The sequence below is a fragment of the Dryas octopetala genome, chromosome 8, assembly GCF_963921425.1.
Source record: "Dryas octopetala chromosome 8, drDryOcto1.1, whole genome shotgun sequence".
In the NCBI taxonomy this organism is placed as follows: Eukaryota; Viridiplantae; Streptophyta; class Magnoliopsida; order Rosales; family Rosaceae; genus Dryas; species Dryas octopetala.
The window spans coordinates 14,564,093-14,576,896 of record NC_141373.1 but is presented as its reverse complement, the minus strand read 5'-3'; the positions used below and the strand labels follow the sequence as shown (position 1 = coordinate 14,576,896).

Sequence of the window (12,804 nt, the reverse complement as noted above, 5' to 3'; positions counted from 1 at the left end):
TTCACTAATCAATACTAGGGTACGTGATATTATGCAATAATTTGCTTTACTTACTAAATGGAGAGAAAAGTGTGAGATATACGTACAAATCAAATGATATGTTTCATGCTACTTTTATAGTGGTTCTTCATATATGCAATTTGTCTTCCCCTTTATTTTTTGGACGAAAAATTATACTAGTGCTGGTGACTATGTCAACTCTTGTGTACGTACAGATTAAATGAGTTACCATAAATTAAATTAAATTTAATGTTGATTAGTCGATGAAACAGGCCGGTGAGGCTGGTGACTACTGATGAATACTCATTAATTGGAGAACTTCTCTTTAAATGCAGATATTATTTTAAGTAACTTAGTGGCTTCAAATTTGAATACAACCATTTCGACAATCTCAACCGATCGACACCATCTTGTATATTATATATTTTATAAAAGTAGGATTTACATTGTGTAAATAGCAATTATAGCATATGTATGTCATGCATATGCTTTAGCATATTTTTAATTTATCCAATGATAAAATATATATAACCTAGGAACGAAAATATTGACCGATATCAATATCGAAATATTAAAAATCACCCACCTGACCACGTCGTAGAATTTTCCACTTTTTTGGCTCATAAAACACACGCCTGATTTTGCAGCCCAATATTAATTAGTTCATGAATACATCGTAGACTGGCTAGTCTCTTAAACCCAGGTCGATCAAATCAGGATATTAAATTTATGTTTGTCGACTATTCAGTATGCACCGAAAGTCTTCTAGATATGTACGTAGCCAGTGAGGTGTGATTTGAACTTTTCAACGCTTGGACTTTTTTTATATAAAGAAATAGAACATTACAAGGAGGATCTCCATGGGATCCCAATATTTCCGAACATTATACAAAATCTTGATAATTATATGGAATGAAAATTAAATTACACAAAAATTTGCACAATAACGTCCAATATCAGCAAACTCATATGTCACTATATTTTCCTCACAAAAATGTGCTCCAGCTTGAAAGCTTTGGAACTGTGTACGTAGTAAATGTTGTATAACACGAACATGCACTTAGATTAATTGAGTATATATATATCCTTTCCTTTCTTCTCCTTTGTATCTTGTTTCATTAATTGTCCTAGTAACTTGCATGTGAACTCTACTGATACTCAAAAGAAACTTCTAATTTAATAGTTTTAATTGGAACTTTAATTCTAAAAAAACAATTTTTTTAAATAAATGATGAATAAATTCAATCTACATTTTCTAATCTTAATTAACCAACCTAATTAAGAATGGCAATTTTAGAACAGTCCACCCTTTAAAAAAATAAAAATAAAAAATCTCATGTTATAACACGGAAGATTCTCCAGTGCCAAGCACTCGGCATGCTCTTTATTATTAATTTTTATACTAGAGTGATTACTACTGTCAAATAGTAATAACACTGACAAATGTACAGTGACAATCATATATTGTTCCTGTTGATCGAAATTATGGTCGATGTGACTTCATAAGATGTAATTTTGTGTTTTATCATTTTTTTTCAGCTTTATATTGTGCAACAATGTCATTGTTGCACAATGGCAATTGTTGTTTATATCGAATAGTGGCAATGTTGTAACAACTGAGAAAGAAAAAGCGTCGAGCGATCAACATTTGTGCCAAGCACTTGCATGGCTCATTAAAAGTGAATTGGCCTATCATTGGATATCATGAGTGGGCCAACTTTTTTGGCTTTAGACAAAAAAACTCTTTTTTTTTTATTATGCATATAGATATATATATATATTTTTTATCTATCTTTAGTTCTTTACTATTATAAAACTAGGAAAAAAGTTTGGTGTTACATGATTCACCAAAAATAGTATTACCTAAAATGTCTTTTATTCAACAAAACAATCACATTAAAAACAACCTAATAAATGAGGGTATAATTGTAAAAAATAACTATTAAAATAAAATTTTAAAAATAAAAAAACTCCTTATTAAACAATAAAAAAAATATAAAAAGAAAAAAAACAATATAAATGTCAATTGACACATGCGGAACGTGTGCTAAGAGACTAGTATCACTACAACAAATTTAGGCAATACTCACTATTTTTAGTGACTAAATTCCATACCATTGCATTTGCCCAAAATTATGGTCAACAAACACTGTTTTCACATTGACTTCATAAGCCATCCCTATTTAAGTTTGTTAACATCAACCAATGTGGCTAGGCAAAGCTAAAGTAATTGCTTAATACTTAAAAAAACCATTAACGTAAAAGAGCCATGAATTAACTATTTAATGATAGTTACTTACACAGTTTAGATTACTAAAATGTCAGATTCCACAAAAGCTACAGCTATAAAGTTACCATCTTGACAATAGTGTAGGTGACTACTGGGTGTACAGCAACACTTAACAGGTGTTTTGGCACACTATCCAACACCTACAGTTCTCCAACCCCAAATACCTCTGTTTCAATCTAGTTTGATAAAATATTATATGAAAGAAAAAAAAAAAAGAGTTATCACTACTAAGTAATGAATAAAATTTCGAGTTTCGAAGAAATTTCGATGGAAATTTCGACGAAAATTTCAAAGATTTTTAAATTTCGACAGAAATTAGATGGAAATGACGGAAATTACTATCAAAATACGGAAATTTTGAATGAAACTTTATCATATGTTTATTTAATATATTATCTACTTAATTGATAGAAAACATTGAAGAAATCAAATTATATAGTAGGTTTCATATGATATAAGGTGAATATAATACGCGCTGAAGCAAATACTGTTAAATAAAATTAGTATAATGAATAAACAAAATTAGTATATTCTTAATTTATACTGTATAATTTAATTATACACTAAAATCTAAACCCTAATACTCTATATATTCTATATACCCTAAGACTCTTTATACTCTATAATCTATACATTAAACCCTATATACTCTATATTTTTTAGGATCTTAGGTTTTAAGCCCTTTAGGATACTTTTAATTTTTTTTTTATATAGAAATGTATTAAAAGTTTAAGATTTAAAATAACTAAAAGAAATCTCAAACCTTTTTTTCTTCTTTCCAATTGCCCAAATGCCCCAAACCCCCCCTTTTTTTTTTTTTCCTTACTTTTTTTCCCCATGCCTCTCTCTTCAGTCTTTTTTTTATTTTTTATCTTTCCTTCCTTTTTTCCCGTGTCTCTTACTTAGCCAAGCTTTGTCTTCATTAAGTGTAACAACCCAAATTTTGGCTTATGGTAATTTTGTTACTTAAAATTTTTCAAATTTGTTTTAAGGTTTGTTTAAAGGAATTAGAAATTTTTTTAAATTTATTTTAACTAATTTAGACCTTTGGTTGTGGTTCTAGAGCTTAGTTGCGTGGAAATAAATTTTAGAAAATGAAAATTTAAGAATTTGACGATTATTATTTTTTTCAAAATTAAATTATAAGAGTAGGATTTTTCATAATTTTTTTGAAAGCAATTTGACTATTTTGAGGTTATAGGAAATTAGTACTCATCAATATGAGTTCGTAGAATTTTTTGAAGTCTCGAGTTATTTTTGGTTAATTTTAGAAGTTGGAGAAAATAAAAAATATGAAAATTTTGATAATTTCGATAAATTTTGATAAATTTCGGCAAAATTTTTCTGAAAAATTATTAAACATGTGTTTCGATTTCAACGCCCTAAAAAAACGAATTTAGCCGAAAATTTCGAAATTTAATTCCTTCAACTACTACTTATCAGACAGACACTACTACAAGTTATCTGAAAGCACAGCTCGCTCTTCTCCGAGTCGCCAAGGTCACCGGAGGAGCCCCCAAAAAGCTCTCCAAAATGTACCCATCTCTTTCTCCCTCAATAATTTTTATTTTATTTTTCACAGTATTCATTGTGTTTTTGTGATTTCAGCAAGGTCGTGAGGCTTTCAATATTGAGGCGTTGACAGTGATTTCCCAGAAGCAAAAAGCTGCTAGAGAAGTTTACAAGAACAATAAGTTCTTTCCTCTCAATTTGCGTCCAAAGAAAACCAGGGCCCTCAGGAGGCGTCTGACCAAGCACCAGGTACTACTAATCTTCATTCCCAGTCATCCCTATTTCATATTTACCTTTACAGTCATTTTGGAAGTTTCCTATAGATTGAGAATTACAGTAAAATGGCAAACATGATGAGGCTGCTTTTCTTATACTTTTGTTTAACTTGAATGTGACAAGGAGATGGGCTATGTAATCATCATTCTATTACTTGAATATGTATGCTGATTATGTTACATTAGCTTATCCAATTCTATTTTTATGAGAAATGTTGGTTGAGCAAAGATGTGTTGGTATATCCCTGAATATGTAATCATCGGATTGTACTGGCTAAATTATGTTAATGGATGAGCAAAGATGTGTTGGTATATCCCAAGATGCCTTTTCCTTTTAATTTCATGGATTGTATCCCAAGTACTAGGATCTAGAAGCAATTTTTGCACAGATGTTTCAGATGTGTATTCAAATAATTAACTGTTGTGACAATCTATCAGCAAGGCTTTGAAATATTTGGGACTTAATTAATAGATATATATGATAAATCAGAGACACTAGCTGAGTCTATGTGCATGGCAGCTTAATAATATCATTGTTGAGAAAGTTTTGAAACAGGGTTATGGTCTGCAGCTGAAGAACTGGAGCATCTGCAGGTAATTAATCAAGGCATGAAGGATCTTGTACCAGTAGAAGCAGGTACATTTTGAGTAGCCTCCATGTAGAGCAGTTATCTTCTTATTTGTTTTTAATTTTTCTAAATAATAAGTAGTTAACTAGTTAAGAGGTTGGAATATAGGTTTTTCAACCACTCAAAGTATCTCCTTTCTTCTTTATTGGTCTTTGTACATTAAAGTAAAGCACATGCCACCTCTCCAGCCAATTGTTCCTTTATATTGGTTTCGAAAATCTAATGTCATGCTTGAGTTTCTTGTTCTTAGTTGCTATACTTATAAAGCAGCTGATGGTTCATCGACAGAGGACATACATCTTTACTTGGTAAGGGTCAGCATTTCGAATTGATTCCATTTGGGAGTGCTGCAACATTCACCTACTGTGAACAATTCAGAATTTGGATGGTTCACTCCTTAAAAAATATATGCTTTAAATTAGACTTGTTAAAATAGAAGGTTGGTTTTATTACATAAAATTTTTATGAGGTTGAGTTTATGTCATGCACTAATTTAAAGCTTCAGTACTGATGATAATACTCTGTGTCTATAGTTTAATTTCTATTTTGGCATCTTACTCTTACTCTGATTTAAAGCTTCAAATGGGTGTTGTTTATTGTGTATGCTGGTAGATTATTGTCTAATTTCTATTTTGGCATCTTACTCTTACTCTGAGAAAAGCAATGGGATAAGAGGCTATGGAATTGGTGTTACCCCAGCTGATATACCTGCGATGCATGTTGATAGGCGTGCGTGGTTGCAGAGTTACACTCTTTGAGGGCTACGTATGAACAACAACAGAGGGAAGTAGCTGCTGTGGCACAGAACTATTCCATGGAGATTGAACAAACAAGGAGGCTTATGGAGCAGTACAGGATTGAGAATGAGAGGCTGCGTGCCATGCATCATGCGGAAATCATGCACCTCCAAAGACAACATGCTCAGATGGACTTCAATGGTAGGGTGTCAAGTGCACTTGACAGCTACCTTAGAGGACAGGTTGGCGCCAGCAGCAGCAATACTTCACCTTGTCCATCTCAGATGTGTGGATCAGGTGCTCCTAATAGCAGTCCTAATGTATGTGGGCCATTCACGCCAAATGCTACTTTAAGGATCCAATCCCATGTCACTCCAATGTCTCAAAGCAGCACTCCGGATGGCGTGGGGCAGAAGCCAATTGATGTTGAGAAGAGGGCAGCGTCTAACAATGGAGAAGAGAGGGAAGCTAATCCATGAGCCAGCTGATATGATCATAGTAAGAAAGCTATTTCTAGTATTTTGATTGGTATTTTAGTTCAGTGAACATAGTCCCCTTGAGGTGAAATGGAGTGAACTTGCTGCTTTATATTTAGTTGATGGTCTTGATATATAACAGCAAGTTTGGTTAAAGATGATGTGTTCACTGTTTTGATCTGTCTACTTGGTTCCGTTTGGACCTTTTGTTTAGGGGAATGATTTTTAATATGTGATGTAATGGAGATGGTAGGCTGATAGGTCTAGTATGTTTGGGTCAACAAGTTTGAAACACTTAAGTATTTTCTGGTATGTAATGGTTGACTTACAATACATAAATATGCAGTTGGCTTCAATTTGGTTATCTGGTACAATTGGTTCCATTTTAATTTCCCGTTTTCTTTGTAAACTTGTTTGTGTTTCAAGTGTTCTTAGTATTTATGCATTTTCCAATCCTTTGGAAATGCACATGATACAGGTTGAAAATCATGCAGTAAATACTATATTTTCCAAGAATAGCATAAAAGAAATGCTCTACATCATGTACTGCAGAATGTGCTTAATTTACAAATTCATAAATTTCAAATTAATTTCTATTCCAATATATGTTTTCATGCAACTATAAAATGAAGGTGAGGCTCTTATATATTAGTGGTTGAATCCATTGCAAAAGGCAACTTTTATATATGCAACTATAAATGAGGGTGAGGCTTGCAAATGTAGCTAGATCCATTGCAAAATACTACTCAGCCACTAAAGCTTCCACGAAACAGTAATGGTTTGATTCATTTAGCATTGGACTGCCACATTAGTTGGCTTGCTAGCCGTCTACATCAATGTCAGGTTTGATGAAGTTAGCCAACCATACTATTTTTGGGGGTGCTAAAGACCAATAGCCACCCATTCTGTACAACCATCAACATTTTAGTGACTGTATAGTGGCAATTGGTCTAGCCAACTCAATTTAGTTGCTAATGGAGTAATAGATGTAGGAAAAAAATGGTGAGTGTTGCCCATATTTGTTGTAGTGTATATATAAATGGAGGATGGGGGGAGTTTGGTTAAACATTCAAAAATCCCAAAACTACCACTCTTAAAAATAAAAAATACTGGTAACATTATTTATTAAGTAAGGCCAAAAGGGTAAAACAACAACTAAGAAATAAAACAAAACAAAAACAGCAAAAACACGATCAAAACCCACGATCTTATACTGTTGTACATCATCATTCACCGGCCATGCAGCCAACCTCCTCCCAACCTCTTCTTTTATTTCATCCTAAAACTCTTCAAAATAGTTGGCAGGGCGTCTGCTTTCAGAAAGGAGGAATCTGGTACTTCATATTTTTCCTCTTACTTTTAAAAATTAAATTTATTTTCAGTATGCACACTTAATTCCTTAATTATTTGATTTTGTCTGATAGGTTATGTTGAATGCAAACTGTTTGATAAAATGACTATTTAATTATTTAAATGTTGTTCACTACGTACTCTCAAAGATGCATGTCTTTGTGATTGTTGATTCCTTCATCCTCTATCTCTCTCGACTCTGTGTGTGTGTGTCGTTTTTGTTTCTGTAGACTTTGGAGTGCTGCTCAACACCTCAAAGTGAGGATTTCTTGCCCATTTGGTGGGGTGTCCTGTTTTTTTGCTCAAAAGGGTTATCTTCAAGGTTTTTGCTTTCATTCTTAAATTCAAACTTTAATTATCATCAAAACGAGTGCTCTCTCTCTCTCTCTCTCATTGGCTCACTGTACGTTGGTTCTTTCATGTTTTCTTTGTTATTATGCTCCTTACCAATTACTATGTAACTGCCCAGCTTTGCAATGAATACCCTTTATTGAATAATCCTATGGTACTGTTGATCCAAAAATATGTCTGATGATGCAACAACTTAAGGTTGATAATGTGGATGGTGACCATAGTCCATCCTGCACATTAAATGAGTCACTATATCAGAAATTGAATTAGTTTTAGTTCGACAAAACAAAATGCCAACAAACTATACATTTGTTTTAATTTCTCCTTTGTATACTAAATGTGGATACCTTAAAGGCAGCTGCACCTTCTTCAATTGTGTCTCTTGGAGTCGCAGGGACAACATCAAAACGATTATAATATTCAGGAGCCTTCAATTTTATGCTACTGCAGTCTTAACCTCATGTTCTTAACAAATAAGTGAATGAATCTTTTGCATTCAAGTAATAGTTACTACATTGGAAAATCTAATTTTGAATTATGAGAAAGACTAGAGCCTCTTTTGCACAAAACCGCCTCTCAGAGGACATCCAAAAATTCAAAATTTTGTGGTATCTTTGGTTGCATCTCTTCAGAAAAGGTTTGAAGTCTGTCACATTCTGATATTTCCAGATTATCAAGAAAGGTGAGATTAATCAGTCTTTTGGGAAGGAATTCAAGATTTGGCAGTCGCTGAAGTTGAAGAGAGGATAAACTGGTAGGCAACAACCAGTCCTCTGGAAAAGATGCTAGCCCTTCACAACCACCAAAGGTGAGGTTGGTGAGACAAGTGAGTCTGTGCAGCCCCCACTCGAATGAAGGCTTCAGATTCTCACAATCAAAGATTGACAACGCCAATAGATTGGTTGGCAATCCACCCTCTGGAAATGACACAAGACTAGAGCAACTTTCTATGCATAGTTCTTGAAGAGATGTGAGGTTGTGCATACGATTTGGTAAGAACTTGAGGCTTCTACAATCAGAAATTTTAATTGATTGCAGCATGGAGGTTGGCAGGCCAAATTCTGTGATAGACTGGAGAAGTGGGCACTCAGTAATTTCCAAGTGATTGAGATGCATAAGGTTGTGTAGGCCTTCAGGTAACAACTGGAGGTTGGCGCAGTCATTGATGATGAGCTGTTTAAGGTTCATTACTATGCCAGATGCTACTGCAGGGAGACCAAAAGTACCTTTCGGAAAGGATGTAACAGAATGACACCCAGAAATCTTAAGAAATTCAAGAGAACTATTGTTGTGAATCATGTCCTTTGGAAGGGACTCCAAATTTATGCAGTTTTGGATTTCAAGTTCTTTAAGTGTGCTCGGAAGCTCACCTCCTGGAAAAGATTTCAGAGAAGAGCAACCTTCAATCACCAAGTACTCAAGTGGAAAAGATAATTTGTCACTGTTCTGCATCTTCCACTCAGGTAAGAATTGCAGAGCCTCACAACCCTTGATCTCTAGGCCTCTCAGTGTGGAAGGCAAGCCTGTTCCTGGAAAAGACACAAGTGAGGGACATCTCCAGACTCTAAACTCCTTAAGAGACGAGAGTTTGTACAAGCATTGTGGCAACTCCATTAAAAAGGGACATCCTGAAATTTCAAAGCGCTGGAGGTGCAAGAGGTTTTGCAATCCAATCTCATTAGACAAATTGATGATCTCGCTGAGATGTGCAATCTGCAATTCTTCAAGAGCTGTCAAGTGTTGCAGAAATCCTTCACGTAGGCATGTCAGCTGGGGAATTTGATGTAAGTGCAAGTAGGTAAGTGAGGCAAGTCCAACTATACTTTGCAGTACCTCCTCATTGCACTTTTTAAGTTCCAACTCACGGATTGAAGGGAGCTTGGGTAGTTCTGCTAATTCTTGACATCCATTTATCTCAAGTATTTGCAGAGAAGGAAAGAGGCCAGGTAATTCCTTCAAGTTGGGACATGTCCATATAGAAAGTTCAAGGAGGTTAGGGAATTCTCTGCCTTGTTCTAGGCTATTATCAGTTGTCGAAAGGCTTGGAAGAGCAATCAATTCTTCACACCACTTAATTCTCATTTTTCTCAGGGCAGAGAAGTGTTGTGAGAACTTTCTTAACTTAGGACAGTTTAGAATTTCAATCTTCTGCAGGCGACAGAAGTCTTCCCTACCTTCAACCCCAGAAGACGACCAATCCTCCAAGTTTATCATGTGCTCAAACTTTAGTGTCTGCAACGATGGAAATGGAAGGACAGAAGAATAGCAATCTCCATAGAACTCAGCACCTATACTTTTTATCCCCTCCATCCCTTCAACAATGAGGTCTTTTAGTGAGGGTAGTTGCCCAAGTGCTGGTAGTTGTACACACTTCTTACAATCACCAAGCTTTACAAATATAATATTGGAGAACAATGGGGACGCAATCCAACTAGGAAATTTTGTGCCTCCATAGTCTTCAATTGTAATGCTTTTTATATTTTGATGAGGTTGTAGCATCTCGAGTACAACCATTTCACCTATTTCATTTCTTGCATCATCCAAAACATTTCTCCGTTTCAACTTTAGCTCAATGTCCCCTTGTTCATAAGCATCCATGGTTTCCTTAAAACTTGGAAATCTAGTACCATTATGACCTCTGTTGCTGAGATCTTCTAGGTTTTTGTGACGTTGTGGAATGTTAGGAACTTCCTCTCCATCTGTATTAGAGATTAAATCACCAGAACTGTCACTCCATTGGAATACCAAGTGATCGAGTTCCTTCTTGCCCTTCAGATTAGCCTCCATTGCATCTAAAAAATTTACAACATTCTGCAGTCCAGAAATAACAAGTGATCCTTTCAGTTGCAGCATGTCCCTCAAGTCTCTAATTTTCCATCCACTGTCTCTACCCACCATAAAGTTAGACAAGGTTTGAAGATTCTTCAGTCTACACATTTTTTGTGGCATCTCTTTTAATCTGCATCCATTGATATGAAGATGACGTAGGCTTGTTAGGTTCCCCATATCTACTGGCAACTTAGTGAGAGAGCGACATTCTATTAATATCAATGTTTGTAAATTGTAAAGCAAACTCATTGAATCAGGCAACCTTTTAATTGCAGTGCGAGAAAGGTCCAGATAGCGTAGATGTTTTAAATCTCCAATTGAATCTGGCAATTCAGTAATACGACAGGCATTGAAAGATAGCACTCGTAGATATTGTAACTTTGGTAGCAGATCACAAGGGACTTTGTTAGCCAAATAGCTGACCCCAATTCCATCTGTTGGATCCAATGGAAGGAAGGTGCGTAAGCACTCAAGTCTGCTGAAGGGCTCAAACCTTGTAGTTACCTCACGTTGACGACGAATATATGAAGAATGACGAGCCTTCTGAAAAGCTTTGTTTTGATTACCGTCCTCGACCTTATCCTCCAATCTGAAACAGAATTCTCCAGAAACAAATTGAGCTAGCTCTTTCATGAGGCTGTGCATTACAAATCGTGATCTATTGTGAACTGATTGTTGAAAGAATGATCTGGATACTAGCTCCTGAAAATACTCACCACCCACAGCTTCCAATTTTTTATTTCCTTTAGGTTGCTCAAGAAAACCTTCTCCCATCCATAACAAAACAAGTGAATCCTTGTCAAATTCAAATTCTTTTGGATACATGGAACAATATGCAAAACACGGCTTCAAATGTGCAGGAAGGTGATAATAGCTTAATCTTAAAGTTTGAAGGATGTTACTTTCATCATCAGGTAGATCCCATATTTTCCTACTCAATATGTCTTTCCATTCATCTTCTTCCGTTCTAGAGCGCAATAGGATTCCAAAAATTTTCACTGCCAAGGGCAAACCATCACACTTTCTCACAATCTCCTTACCAATGGCCTCAAAATTAACATCAATGATTCTATCCTCAAATGCTTGACTCCTGAACAGTAACCAACAATCTTCAAATGACAAACTTCTTAAATGATAAGCTGGAACCGTACCCATGCTTGATGCAACATCACTATTCTGCGTTGTTACTATTATCTTACTTCCACTTTTCCCTGCTTTCAGTGGAATCAACAAGAGATCCCAATCACTATTTCTCTTGTTCCAAACATCATCTAAAACAATCAAGAATCTCTTCCCAGCCAATTTTTCTTTCAAACAAACTTGAAGCAGATTTAAGTCATCAAGATCAACTTTTTCTGAATTGACTGACTCAAGAATTGTTTTTGTCACCCTCACTGCATCAAAATGATCAGCTACAAATATCCAAACTTTTAAATCAAAATTCTTGTCCACTATGTCATCGTTGTAAACCAGTTGAGCAAGAGTTGTCTTGCCAATTCCACTCATGCCAACAATAGGAGCTACACCAACTTTACTACCAGTCGATTCATCCGATAATAGAACTCGAACTATCTCCTCTTTATCATAGTTCCTTCCATAAACACATGATTCATCGACCAACGAAGTTGTTGGTGATCTATGCCTTAGGCCAAACAACCTCCCTCCAACATTGTCTTTCAAACCTAAGACATTTTTATATTTGGCAATCAATTCTAACCTCTCAGTTATCCTAATCAATTTAGATTCTATCCCTCTACTAGATGGACTGAGAGAGGTAGAAATGCGTTTCCAATTCCATACCTTGTTTGTGCTGGCCTGAGATTCAGCTTCCATCTTCAATGCCAAAGCTTCAGTAGCCAGCTCATCGAGTATGTCCTCTGCATCGTATAGAGCATCTTTAGTCATGTGCAGCCACTTCTTCACTGCAGGGTTGTAAAACTGCTTCTCCTCAGCATCATTAAGCAAAGTAGTAACCGTCAGCAGGGTGACCTTCAATTTATCCAGCAAATCATCGTATTTCGGGCCACATAGTAAGCATACAAAATCAAGGGAAGCCAATCTATCAAATAGAACTTGAAGAAAGGCAGAGAGAAAAGCCTCTCCAATAGCCATGGTTTCTATCCAGAGTGCAAAAGTAAAGAGAGAATGCAAAACACCACAGTAGAGTAAATTACTTTGGCTTATGCAGAATTATGCAATTGCATAAGAAGCCTTCATTGTGCTTCTTTTTTAATCTGAAGTATTTCCTGGAAGTTGCCTGCTGGCTGCTAGGAACAAAGTCAACACAAACACTCTTGTACTTTTCTGTCTCAGTCCATATGTCTTCTAGATGGTCCATCATTAATAATTCATAAA

At 35.4% G+C, this 12,804-nt stretch overlaps 2 protein-coding genes across 5 annotated transcripts; one reads left to right on the top strand and one right to left on the bottom strand.

The window, feature by feature from the left end:
* Positions 1 to 3,726: 3,726 nt before the first annotated feature.
* On the top strand, positions 3,727 to 6,283 carry LOC147277493 (uncharacterized). Of its 4 annotated transcripts, XR_015123837.1 has the most exons (5): positions 3,727 to 3,825; positions 3,899 to 4,051; positions 4,634 to 4,714; positions 4,957 to 5,014; positions 5,368 to 6,283. XR_015123837.1 is itself a non-coding variant. In XM_086253925.1 (4 exons), the coding sequence occupies exons 3-4, from the start codon at positions 4,880 to 4,882 to the stop codon at positions 5,920 to 5,922; spliced, it is 624 nt and encodes a 207-aa protein (XP_086110051.1). In that variant the 5' UTR covers positions 3,727 to 3,825; positions 3,899 to 4,051; positions 4,649 to 4,879; the 3' UTR covers positions 5,923 to 6,283. The 4 variants fall into 4 exon arrangements, 2 of the variants coding, with proteins under 2 accessions (XP_086110051.1, XP_086110050.1); XM_086253925.1 differs by having other exon boundaries at positions 4,649 to 5,014; positions 5,434 to 6,283; XM_086253924.1 differs by having other exon boundaries at positions 4,634 to 5,014; positions 5,434 to 6,283.
* Positions 6,284 to 8,016: 1,733 nt separating this feature from the next.
* LOC147277492 (putative disease resistance RPP13-like protein 1) lies at positions 8,017 to 12,561 on the bottom strand. Its single transcript, XM_086255648.1, has 2 exons — positions 10,712 to 12,561; positions 8,017 to 10,579 (listed from the first exon to the last, which is right to left on the bottom strand). The coding sequence occupies exons 1-2, from the start codon at positions 12,559 to 12,561 to the stop codon at positions 8,197 to 8,199; spliced, it is 4,233 nt and encodes a 1,410-aa protein (XP_086111774.1). The 3' UTR covers positions 8,017 to 8,196.
* Between the last annotated feature and the right edge of the window lie 243 nt (positions 12,562 to 12,804).